At 48.6% G+C, this 12102-nt stretch overlaps 6 protein-coding genes across 6 annotated transcripts; 3 read left to right on the forward strand and 3 right to left on the reverse strand.

The window, feature by feature from the left end:
- Positions 1-221: 221 nt before the first annotated feature.
- N7511_001355 (Ataxin-10 homo-association domain-containing protein) lies at positions 222-3123 on the forward strand (the record flags this gene model as incomplete). Its single annotated transcript, XM_057123780.1, has 2 exons — positions 222-391; positions 450-3123. The coding sequence occupies 2 exons, from the start codon at positions 222-224 to the stop codon at positions 3121-3123; spliced, it is 2844 nt and encodes a 947-aa protein (XP_056989513.1).
- A 516-nt stretch (positions 3124-3639) lies between these two features.
- On the reverse strand, positions 3640-5159 carry N7511_001356 (Zn(II)2Cys6 transcription factor domain-containing protein; the record flags this gene model as incomplete). Its single annotated transcript, XM_057123781.1, has 5 exons — positions 3640-3835; positions 3887-4362; positions 4416-4553; positions 4611-5051; positions 5103-5159. 5 exons carry the CDS (start codon positions 5157-5159, stop codon positions 3640-3642), a joined length of 1308 nt encoding a protein of 435 aa, XP_056989514.1.
- Positions 5160-7407: 2248 nt separating this feature from the next.
- On the forward strand, positions 7408-8061 carry N7511_001357 (uncharacterized protein; the record flags this gene model as incomplete). Its single annotated transcript, XM_057123782.1, has 1 exon — positions 7408-8061. One exon carries the CDS (start codon positions 7408-7410, stop codon positions 8059-8061), a length of 654 nt encoding a protein of 217 aa, XP_056989515.1.
- Positions 8062-8074: 13 nt separating this feature from the next.
- N7511_001358 (uncharacterized protein) lies at positions 8075-8293 on the reverse strand (the record flags this gene model as incomplete). The annotated part of the gene is made up of 1 exon (XM_057123783.1): positions 8075-8293. The coding sequence occupies one exon, from the start codon at positions 8291-8293 to the stop codon at positions 8075-8077; it is 219 nt and encodes a 72-aa protein (XP_056989516.1).
- Positions 8294-9195: 902 nt separating this feature from the next.
- N7511_001359 (uncharacterized protein) lies at positions 9196-9990 on the reverse strand (the record flags this gene model as incomplete). Its single annotated transcript, XM_057123784.1, has 3 exons — positions 9196-9473; positions 9569-9919; positions 9975-9990. The coding sequence occupies 3 exons, from the start codon at positions 9988-9990 to the stop codon at positions 9196-9198; spliced, it is 645 nt and encodes a 214-aa protein (XP_056989517.1).
- A 1022-nt stretch (positions 9991-11012) lies between these two features.
- N7511_001360 (uncharacterized protein) lies at positions 11013-11956 on the forward strand (the record flags this gene model as incomplete). The annotated part of the gene is made up of 2 exons (XM_057123785.1): positions 11013-11177; positions 11231-11956. 2 exons carry the CDS (start codon positions 11013-11015, stop codon positions 11954-11956), a joined length of 891 nt encoding a protein of 296 aa, XP_056989518.1.
- Between the last annotated feature and the right edge of the window lie 146 nt (positions 11957-12102).

Genomic DNA, 12102 nt, shown 5'->3' on the forward strand with positions numbered 1-12102 from the left:
GAATCTTTTCACTATGAGCAGATTTGCTGAAGGTCTTGAAATTGACTTCTCTCATCACTTGTCTCTTTCATTCCACATAACCTCAAAAAGTATTCGTTGAGATTTGGAGGCTCGGGCAGGCGCGTTCGTGCGGGCGGAAAATTTGTCTCCCCACACCTCCAAATCTTTGATCTCTCATCCCACCCCCGCTTGTTCTTTTGGCTACGCTCGGATTTTTCGCCATGGACTCAAAACCTTTGTGCACACCTGCTGAGCTGATGCTCAAGGTGATTCTCGCGGGGACTCTAAGCCACTATGAGACCAAGGGCATGATCGATGACAAACGCCTCGAGCACATGCTTGCCGCTGGAAAGCAGATCCTCTACAAAACACACCAAGAGAGCGATGTTCGGTAAGTGATCCCTACACCTGGCCTGGTCGCTCAGTATCCTGATGTTAGGCGACTATAGTCACAACCTAGGCATGTCACCCGACATCTGGCAAGGCCTCACAAATGTCCTCACGAAAGCGATCCCAGTGCTCGAATCCCAGTCTTTCGCATGGAAAAGCCCGGCAGCGAGCTACGAACATTCATCCTCCAACCTAATCGCATACAACTACCTTTCTCTAGTCAAGGACATTGAGCGTCTCAATGACCTCTGCACGATTGCCCGCAACCTCCTCGCGACGACAAAGAAAGCGCAAAACCTTGCTGCGGAAACTGGGTTCGATCAGCGAATTCTCGCGCTTATCGACACCTGCGTGCGCGTAACTGCGAGAGGCTTCGACGGCGAGACAAATGCGCGGAACGAGGAGCGTTGGCAGAAAGTGGTCAACCTCTACAAGCGCCTATTGATTACATGCCTCCAGTACCTCCACAATTTTATTATGCACAACGAGCATCGCAAGATGGTACTCTGGTTGGATCTATTCGGGTATCATTCGACCGCCGATACAAATATCATCAAGCCCAAGGAACCGTTGGACGATGCCAGTCCTAGAGAAGGAGTTGCGCCTATTGTGCAGGTTGGAGAGCGCGTTATCAACCCCCCTATTCGTGCGCTTTACGATCAGACCGCGGAAGATCTCCTGTTGGAGACTATTGCCAAATTCCCTCGGGAGCCTGCTACCATCAAGGAAGAGGCCGCTATGCTGCTTCTTGCCAACATCAAGGACCACATGGAGAGAATCCTCGGACGGGATCTGAGCGCCATTCAAGAGATGGGACGGGACCCAGACCAGGTCAAGGATATTCGTGCTGCTCTAACCGCGATACTCGGAGCGAAGGTGGATGGTTGGTCCGATCTTCAAGAGCGAGCTCGTGAGATCCCACCTGCCCTTCCCGAGGGCGAGTCCGAAGAACATGAAGAAGAAGAGGTAGAGGAGGAACACGAGGTGGATGAAGACGAGGAAGAGGAGGCGGACCACGAGGTCACTAAGAAGAAGACCATCTTAACCATTGATCGCAGTCTGACAGCCGGCTTCCCTCGTCTTTGCTGGGCAGATCTCCCTGAAATCAACGATTTCGGCGCAGTGGATGCACCAGTGACGGACGATGACACGAGCATGCCCCGGTCTGCTCAGTCTGCTGCCGAGACCCTCCAAGAGGCCAAGGATGAGCTTATGGCTCGTCTCCAGGAGCCATCACATATCGATGGCGACGAAGAGCACGATTATGACCACGGTGATGCACACACAGTCGGCGACGACGACTCGCGGAGCTTGGAGGCTATGGCTGATGGAAGCGTCGATGGCGACGATGTGGATGACGTGGATGATGATGGTGCAGATGGTGACGGTGACGAGGAAGACGACGAGGATGATGAATACCGTGGTCGCCCTGGTGATCAGCAACGCGGCCTTTTGACAGACATCCCACTTGTACTTGGACCCGCCGAGATCGAAGCTTTGCCTATGATCGTTCAGGCCGGCATCGTTGACAGCTTTGGACTGAAGGGTGGTGAACGCAATGGAACCAGAAACATGCAAGCTCTCAGATGCCACATACTGCTCACTCAAGAAACCGGGCGCAACCTTCTACGTGAACTTCTTATCTTCATCGCTGCTTGGGATCTTCCGGATGACGAGCTCTACTTTAAGATGATGGTCCAGATCATGGAGGCAGTACTCAAGAATGGACTTATGTCTCACGCTTACTCCGACTTTGGCCAGCCAAAGGATATCATATCTCCGGCACAAGCTGTGGTTATCAAGATTCTCACCCACATCTTCCGTGCGAAGTACTCGCCTGCTTCGGTGACAGGATCTTCTCAACCCAACATTCCTCGCAACCCGTCTTCGCTCAACCGAGTTGATATTCTCACCGTCCGATACATCTTTACCATCTTCCGTGGCAACATCATTCCCGAGACTTGCGCTCTCATCTACCTTCAAGGCCAGATCCGAGCCGAGCGTGCTCTGCCAGAGGACTTCCCGCTCAACCTGTGGGACATGGAACGGGTGTACGAGGGTGTATATCAGTTCTTGGAATTCTTCGCTGTCCTGACGGAGAACAACGATTGGAAGAACCTACTCGTCAAATGGGAGATCGTATATGACCTAGTGACCTTGATTAAGGAGTTGGAAGCCAGCATCCCCAAGGGCCAGCTTAGCCAGTTATCCTTCGGTTCAGTGCCCCCACCACCTCCACCCCGCAACGATCCCGCAAGCGATGTTCAACCGGGCCCTGTCGCAGTCGAGCGTCCTTACGACCCAAGCGACCCCGACCCAATTGACAACGGCGGTGGTAGCGTTGACTCCCGTCCAGAGTCCCCACCCATCACCGAAGACCCCTCCGAGTTCGAGTGGCGCAATCTCAAGAAACTGGTTGTCCTGGTCCTCTCGTCTCTTGTCTGGAAGTGTCCCGAAGTCCAAGAACAGATTCGCCGCTACGGCGGTGTCGAGGCAATCCTCTGCTGCACAGCCTTTGATGCTCACAACCCATACATCAAGGAACATGCCGTGATGTGCCTCAAGTTCCTGCTGGAAGGCAACCGTGAGAACCAGCGCCTTGTTGAAGAACTCGAGGCTCGTGAGGTTGTCAAGGACGACGGCGGTGTCCTTGAGAGAAGTGGTTACGAGGCCATGATTAGCCAGGCGGGCAAGCTCGCCATTCGTCAGAAGGACCGTGTCACGGAACTGTGATAGTTTTTCATTGCCGTTTGACCAATAAATAGTATCAAGTATTTACCTCAGAAATTGGCTTCCCGGTCACTTGGGTAGCTTTACTGGACGATCGCATGAATTCATATAGCCGGTCAATCATCATGGTTATATATATCTCGCTCCTTATTGATTACTCTAAACTAGATATGAAGGACCTTTTAATAGACAGTGATGAGGCTGACTACATGTTGTCTCTGTTAAATTTATAGATCTAGTTGAGATTTGGGAACTAAGAGAACACTACGGGTCAGCAAGTGCCTCGGAAGTTCATTAAATTTCAGAACATGGTCATATATAATGCTTTGAGTTATAAGAACCTCTTTATTGCTCTTTCTTTTAGTATATTTGCTTTACGATTTCAAGTACCTTATATTGAGCTAAGTAGTCTGGGTATATTGTAAAAGTGCAAAGGGAGCAGGAGAATTGGGTTAAGCGGAGCCAAGCTTTAAACCCATTCATAACATTGCACGTAACACCTAAAGCTAGATATATTCACTACCCCCCAGCATGTCTGCAGATAGCAGCACTGAGCAATGGCCGCCCAGGGATTTGCCGCCGCACATCTTCCCACTTTTTCCTCCACCCATCCTCGTCCTCAGTCCTAGAGATTGTAGGGATATCTTCTGCGTCGGATAGCTCACCAAGAAGATTTGCTATGATCGTCTGCTGCTTCGGATCACGAGATGCTGCACTGGCAGCAATCAAGCATGGAGTCACATAGCAGGCCCCCAAGGGCATATACCGATCTGGAATCCGACTCACAGCAATACTCTCCTCGACAAGCATGTCACTTTCAGTAAACAAGTCCGTTTCAAGAGTGACAACCTCGTGAAGAGCCATATTGACCATCAATGCAAGTGTTAGCACCGTTGCAAGCCGTGTCTGGAATCCAAGCTGAATCTGAGGAGAGGGCTGGTCCGCCGACGGGTCATTGGTGAAAAAGAGAGTCTTTGGTAGATTTTTCAATTTCTCCAAATCACTCAATAGTAGTTTGTAGTTGAATTGCAGATCAGAGGAGCGATGCGCTGGCTCGCGAACCATCTGCGTGGTCTCGATTATGCGGCGCAACTCTAGACTGGGAAACTTGTCCGGGCTCTTTCTCATAGCTTCGACGTGCAAGTGTTGTTCTTCGACCGATTTTGGAATCTCGACCTTTTCGAGCACTTTCCACACCCATGGATCGAGCTTGATTCGGGGATTCCCCACGCTTTCCATGACCTGGGCTGGCTTAGTGGTGTTCTCATATGGGGTTGTCAAGGGCAGCTTCGTACCACGATACCAGTGAGTGTTAACAGTGTCTCTAACTCAAAGTTGGACTTCCAGTTCCAATGGGCCGTCATCTGCAATAGATACACTAATATCTCGATGTGAGATACGCGCGGCCGGTTGGTACGGTTATTTATTAGATCCTACAGTCACTATTAGTCGTCTGAAAAAGAAGGGCCTGGGCAAGACATAGAATTTACATCATTGAGCATTGTGAAGTATATGGCTGTTGCAATCTCGGCAACCTGTCCCTCCAGGGGCATTTTCAAGCAGTCCCGTAGCGCCGTCAGCGCCTGTCCATGCTTTACTAGGGCCTGCACAGGATTACTGTCCGCGTGTAGATTCGAGTAGACTGTAGCAAATGTATCCGCTGCTATATCAAGAGCTTTGTTTGACCCAATGCGCTGGGGGATTAGATGTAAGAATGCACCAAAGCAGTTGGTATCATAGCGAATGTCTTTGACTTCAAGCCTAGAGATCAAGTGCCCAGTGATGAGGGTCGTTTGGTTGCTGTGAATTCTCCGGAGAGGATTCAGGGACGTGATATTTCGATGAATGAATTTGTATCGTTGCTGGCCAGCGCCAAAACACTTCAGGTTGAGCTTTGTGCATCTGGCGCAGGCGGGCACTGCGAGGTTGCACTATGTTGGATCAGCGAACGCCCTTTGGGATTATTTCGAGGCGTAGCTGACCTTTTTCTTTCGCTTGCGACATTCATCGCACGCTCGGCTTGACGGTACCCCAGGCATCGTGGAGGTTGGATGTACTGGAGGAGATGTTGCATATCATTTCCATCGGGGGATGGTGATCAAAGGCATTTTGGCCCCCAGAGCCACTTACGTCTCCCCGCATGAGCCTCTTGTATCCTCGGCCAAGACTCGATAATCCTCCGATTGCTGCAAATGAGTGGAATTGCGTATTTCGATTGGATGACATTCTCTATGGGAGATTTGCTTGACTATACTCGTCAAGCAAGACATTGTTTTCGGTTCAAGTGATGCTCTTCCTTTGGTCTTTGTTGTCCTATATAGAAAGTCTTTGTGGAACTTGTTTCTCTTTGTGTATCCTTTGGTCTTGTCAGGAAATCCATTCACGGCATAGACTCTCTTTATCTCCTTTGTTTAATTCAAAGAACGAATAAGTTAATTGTTCAAATGCGAGGAATGCTCACTCCGACAGTATAAGTAACAGCCCAAGTCGCAACCAAATTCCTCGATACACACACCATCACACATCGTGCTTCATCATTTGATCAAGTACAATTACCTACAGATTCTCTCTATGGATATTATCCAATGTCCCACCTGTCAGTATTGTTTACCCCCAGACTCATTTACTAACCATCTATTCATTTCTAGGAACCCATCTGCTGATATACAGCACCCCAACTTTGGGGCTAGCAATCATGAAATTCATGATCCTTGTTCAGGTGGGCTCAGTATCAAGCTGCGCAGTTTTGGCCGAAACTGCCAGCCACTGGCCCTCCAGACCTCGAATCCGGTCTTGCTTTCAGCGAGGAAGCATGGCAAGCGTGGAAGACTGAGGTCTCTTGGTCGCATTCTCTGCTACGCCTTACCTAGCTTCTACAATTGCCGGACTCGATGGTCGCAAGTTACTAATGCCGGACGACTCGATGTCTACCTCGATACTATTATACTATGTCCATAGTAGGAAGAGAGGTAGCTTGGACATTCAAGATCGTTCGGTGGCAGTGGGATAGCCTCAAAGCCTTCTCCGATACTTCATCTTTCGAGACGGCTCACCTTGATGGACTGGAGTGGATTGGGCCATCAGCGATGGACTTGCACTTCTTCGCAGTGCTGATGACTAGTAACCTTTTCAGGTGAAGCTAAGACAAGTCCTTAATGTCCTATGATAAGTATTACCATTGAAATGATGCCTACCATAGTTCATGACGGTTACGACTGTTATGATATAACTTATGATTTTTACTAATTCGAAATGATGTGAAATGTTGATACGAATACCCATCATGGCTTGTACAATATTTATGACGATATGATCCAAAAAATTGCGATGATCCCTGAAGTCTTCACAACAGGCTCCTCAAGATTTATTGTCTTGCTACAACTTACACTTCGACGATTACAATAATGAGAATCGACACTTGATGCACTTACAATACGAAAACATAATATCCAGAATCAAAATCAAAATTCACAATCCGATCATATAACATCCAATCCTTTCTTCGATTTTGTCCGACTCATTCCCGAATCTGTCGTCTTCCTGCTTCATTCTGTTCTTTGTTGCCTTTGTTTGCCAAAAAAAAAAACGTATTTGATAAAACGAATCTCAGAAGCCCTATCAACATCAAATCTATCTATCTTTATCCTCGGCATACTATGGTGGACTCTCATAAGAGGAATCATCGTAATAAGGCGATCAAGGAGTTCAGCGATCCACATCATCTGGGACATTCTCCTTAATGAAAAGCAGCAAACCTCCAAGGTATCAAACGACCTGAAATATTTACACGGTTCAAAAGTACGTGCCAAAAAACCCAAAAGTCATGGACTGTACCGCAAAAATGACCTTATATCTTCTCCTTGTTATAGCCTGACTGGCCAGGCATGGGATCACCATCATGTATCTATCAGTGATAGCATTCAAAAGGAAACATCTTCAAAATGACAAACCAAATAATTTCAACCAAACTTATGATGGAATTCTCGTACTGTCGTAGAAAATTCTCGCTTTCCTTTTGTATAAGCCGAATCCTTACTTTCCCATTATTGTAGATCATACTTGACAGCTTTGACACCACCAACAGCAGAGACAAAACTCTACTCGTATCAGTAGTCCTCAAATTCCAAGTGGTGTAAATAATTTCTCGAGCATCAGACACCTCAATCACGTGTTTCGATCGAGTCATCGCCGCTATCACCAGATGTCCCTAGTTCTTACTCCTGAAAGTCAACATAGATTTCCTCACACTGGATTCTCCCACCCATTCATCCATAAATTGTACCCACCATGGAAACAAAGCCACCGTCCCCAAAGTGCTACCTTGAACCCGTCGATCTACATAAAGAAGACCAATTCCACGAAATGAGACGACAGCGCACGATTTGTGGATGGGATTCAGATCCACAAACATTACAACGCTGGAAGGAAACTCACAACACCAAAAGACTATTTTGGATCATATTGCCTCACCTCAATGCCGGCAATGAGACCATCCACACCGGTCACATATCACTCGATGCCTCGTCTGGACTTCTTGAGCCCAACCTCGCACCAGAAAACAGAACAGAGCTCTCCATCAGCTCATTCTTTATTCTACCAGAATATCGCGCCTTGGGACTTGGAAAGCAAGCAGTAAAGTTGATTGAAAACATGGCTACCACTGAACAATTTGGGAACCCACGCTGTCGGTATATTACATTGACAGCGTTAAGTAAACGATATGTTTACGATGAGGCGCCAGAATGGCGGGGCGTATGGGCGAGACTAGGACTTTGCCCGCCTTCGTTTAGTATTCAAGAGTGGTATGAGAGCCTCGGATATGTGGCTTGGAAGGAGGAGCCTATTACCGAAGAAAAAGGGACCGATGGACAGGTTATCTTGCTATGGGAAGCCTTCATGAAGAAGGATTTGCGTGCAAATGTTGGTATTCAGGATTGCTGAGGGCTATGTTGCGCTATATGACAATCTTTTTGCCGTTGAGCTGCTCAATCTTCAACGTGCTTAGGTCGACATCTTTCAAGGTTCGTCCCTGATTTTCTGTCAGTTGGGCGATCTCTGGGGCTCTGACCAAGGCAGGGCTTACATTGATAGCCACGATATCTTTGTATTCGCCGCTCTCGGAATAAATGTAGACACTGGTGCCGCAGTTGCCACAAAATGTGTGATGGAACATCTTGGTTCCGAAAAGGTATTCCTATGTCTACTTGTAAATTGCGATAATATTGGGAAATGAACAGAGGAGAGACATGGCGACATAATACGAACCTTGGCAGCGTCTGCACTGTGATGAAACGTAATATTGGGCTTTTGAACATAGACCAATATGTAACCATTGATACTGCAGATAGAGCCTAGAGAAACCAGTTTTCTTAGTATTTGTTCGTTCCTATACGCAAGGTGAAGATGTACAATCGCACGTATTGACAACCTGCTCTTCTACAGGCGAACAGAGCTGCGCCGTGTAGCTGACCTGTCCACAATGACAACTGCCATCATATTGAATCAAGTCATCTGGAACGTCTGACATTGCAAATTTATGTGAGAATAAAAGGATACACTCGATATGAAAAGGACAAGGGTGAAATCTTGAGAAAAGTCGAGGCATAGAGCGACTTATATTACCATGGCAAAGTCCACACCAATGTACTGCGCCTTTTCTCCAAGAATTTGCCAAGTTCAGCGCTCTTCTGGAATCTGCATCGATATTGCTGGCTGTGACTCCAAGCTAAACTGTAATTCCAAATACGAGCTACCGCCTGATATGGTTTGTCCAATCACTGCAAAAGTGCCAGAATACCTCGTATGCAAATCGGATAGATGACGCAATGCTACAATTGGGAGACGGGAATTCAGCAGTGTTTCCAAGTGCCAGCTGAACTGCCTTTTGCATCTTGAGGCATTCGAAATGTACATCAAGTCTCGAAAACAGAGGTATAGTCATTCACTTCATGCTCAGGTAAAAGAACCAGGTATGCATCGTCGTCTTCATCTTCATCTTCATCTTCGCTTCGTCACAAAAGACCATGGACCAGCCTTTGTGTATGCATAGCTCAACTGCAAACCATGACCATCGCTTTAACCATACATGCCATCCCACTCCTCCTCTTCATCCTCCTCGACAAGCTTCTTCCTCGCCTCGACCTTCTCCCGCTGTTGCTTCGCGAAATCTACCCGGTCAAGGGGACAGGTTCCACGCAGACGCAGCCAAGGCCGCACACATTCCATGTCAAAGCGGTGTGTAGGGTGACAGGGCAGCTGCACGACGAGCGGGTAAGGATCTTCCACAAAGGGGTTATTGCAGATAGGGCAAATATCAGTATCCTTGAGTTGAGCTTTGGGCACACGGTCGAGCACTGTAGAAAATCCAACGCGGTTAGCAAATCAACTTTCAAAAAGAAGAGGCAATCGCCTGCTGAGCCTGGCGGGGAGGGACAGGGAAGCATCATACTATCGCAGAATTCCTCATTGACGCCCTCGACCTCCCTGGGCGGTGTGTCCGCCTGCGAAAGCAGTGACTGGATCATCGTAGTCAACAGGTCGTGGCTGGCGTCTGTGTCGGTGTTATCGGCGGCTTCAGGCATCTGTGTGCTCGGCTCTGCGCCTGCATCGCGGCGCATCATCTCCAGCGCTTCGGCGAGGGAGTAGAAGGCTGCACTGATATCTCCTGGCACGGGAACTGCATGGGGTCTGTGGTCTGGGGTGGGTGTGATCTCGGAGAGGGCTGAGAAGAAGGTGGAGAGGTCGGGGCGACGACGGCGTGGCTGCTGGGCCGTTGAGGGGTCGCTTGTGTTATGTTCGACTGCGATGAAGTCAGTCTCATGGGTTTTTCTTGGGGATCATTCAATAGCTCGTACTTTCGTAGGTCGACATGGTGAGCTGCGGGGGGGATTTCGAGCTTTCGGAGCTGGTGTAATAGGGAAGAGGGCGGGGGGGACCCGTCTGTAACACCTGAGGATATTCCCTGGGTGCACCTGAGGTTTAAAGAATGCAATGAATGAAGAAAAAGCGCAAATGGCAGAATTGGGGAATTGAAGGAATTGAGAGTCCCGTAGGCAGCAGATCGATAACGCGGCGGGTAGCTTCAAAGTTGTGATTGGTCCTCCAGCTACTGTAACTTCCATTTAGTTCACCTTCATATTCCTACTTGACCTTAGAAAGCTCTCACTTCCTCATGATTTTCCCGGAATGGTTCATTGAATTTGAGGCCTTCTCCTTCCTTACACGGTCACCTAATTGAACGCGGGCTACATGTTGTGCCTACAAAATCAGGCCGTCTACATGTAGGCGGAAAAGGCCAAGTGAAGGTGGATAAAGTAGAGTGGAAAAGTAACATGTTCCATATGCTTAGAATATAAAGCAATCAACAATCAATCATAAGCCTTGCTGGGCTATACTGCTTTAAAGCGAGTATCCCAGCTGAGAATTAACTGGCAACAGTTGCCCCTGTCAACGGTGAGCCCATTACCGCTGTGGAGCCAGATCGGCAATGGAGTCGGACTGGGGCAACGATGGGAGCTAAACGCGTTAGTGTGTGTGTGATGTTTACTCTCTGGCCTGGGGGAAATTGATGTGCGAGTCCGGATGACGATGCAGGGTAAGAAGGGCTGTATAGGCTGTTGATGTGAACCCTTCGATATAGGGTCAATTACAACGGATTGCAGGTAATAATTCAATCTTAGGAAGATGATGTACAAGTGATTATAAGTGATACAAGATTGTTGTCGTCTACAGTACTCTGTAACTTGAATATAAAGACGAGACACGGCCAAGGACATACGCAATGCACAGCCCAGATTTATTAATAGCGGATGTGGATCGCCGATCCTATTGACTTCGTCTTATGTAGGGGTTTCTGCCACTTCCACCTCTCTCATCCTTGCATCTTCTCAAACATGCGATCAAAACCTTCAGTCAAGCCCTCGGCCTACCCGCCATTCCCATTCCACACAATTCGCTTCTTGAGCTTCCTCTCCGCGGTTGTAGTCGGCGCAATTCTTGCCGTGTTTATCTACCACCTCCACGCCGATGGCTACAAATTACCATATTCATTCCTAGTGGTGAGCACAAACAAAACACAGCCCAGATCAAACTAAAAACTAACAATCCCCAGCTCCTTATCGCAGCAGCCCTGACCCTCCTCAACATCCTCTTAACGACCCTAATCCACTGCAGCTGCGGCCTATCCCCCAAACTCTCAATAACAGCAAATGCAATCCTCCTCATCCTCTGGGCCATCTCCCTCGGCCTAATCTGCTGGTCCCTCGCCAGCACAATAACAGTATCCTGCACCACAACCTACTGGGGCAATTCCACCGGCATCTCCGTCTGCCGCAGCTACAAAGCCCTCTTCACCTTCACCGTCACCGGCCTAGCCGCCCACATCGCCGCCCTATGGCTGGACATTATTGTGCGCCGCCGCCAGAACCGCTTCGGCACATACGGCGCCATGGGGTCGCAGCCTGGTCTAGATGATTCTGGCGCCTTTGATGTCAAGATGGATGATCACTATGCTCATAATCTGGGCACGGGGTATCGCGATGCGCATGGCCACCAGAGGGGCGGGAGTGAGGCGACGCCTGCCTTGCAGGATTTTGATAATCTGCCGCCGACGAACGCGAATGGGAATGCTCATGGAGATTCCAGTGCGACGATGCATGGCGCCGGGCCGTATGGTCATGGGTATGAGCATGAGGCCGGTGGGGAGGTTGCGCATTCTGGTGATGCGCAGGGTTACTATGGTTATGATGCTGGTGGTATGAGTCACCGTGGGAGACAGGGGTATCAGGATCCGTATCAGAGAGACAACACCGGATATGATCCGGCGGCGTATCGTTGAATACTGGATTAGTGGGGACTTTTCTTTTCTTCATGATAGCAAGCGGTTACTTTTATGATATATATGTCTTATTTTTTTTTGGAGGAAATGGTCAAGGCGCTTTCAAAGTACTCAGTTCATTATTGGCATGTGTGATATCTGGAACA

Source organism: Penicillium nucicola, assembly GCF_028828085.1.
Source record: "Penicillium nucicola strain IBT 29836 chromosome Unknown utg000001l, whole genome shotgun sequence".
Taxonomy (NCBI): domain Eukaryota; kingdom Fungi; phylum Ascomycota; class Eurotiomycetes; order Eurotiales; family Aspergillaceae; genus Penicillium; species Penicillium nucicola.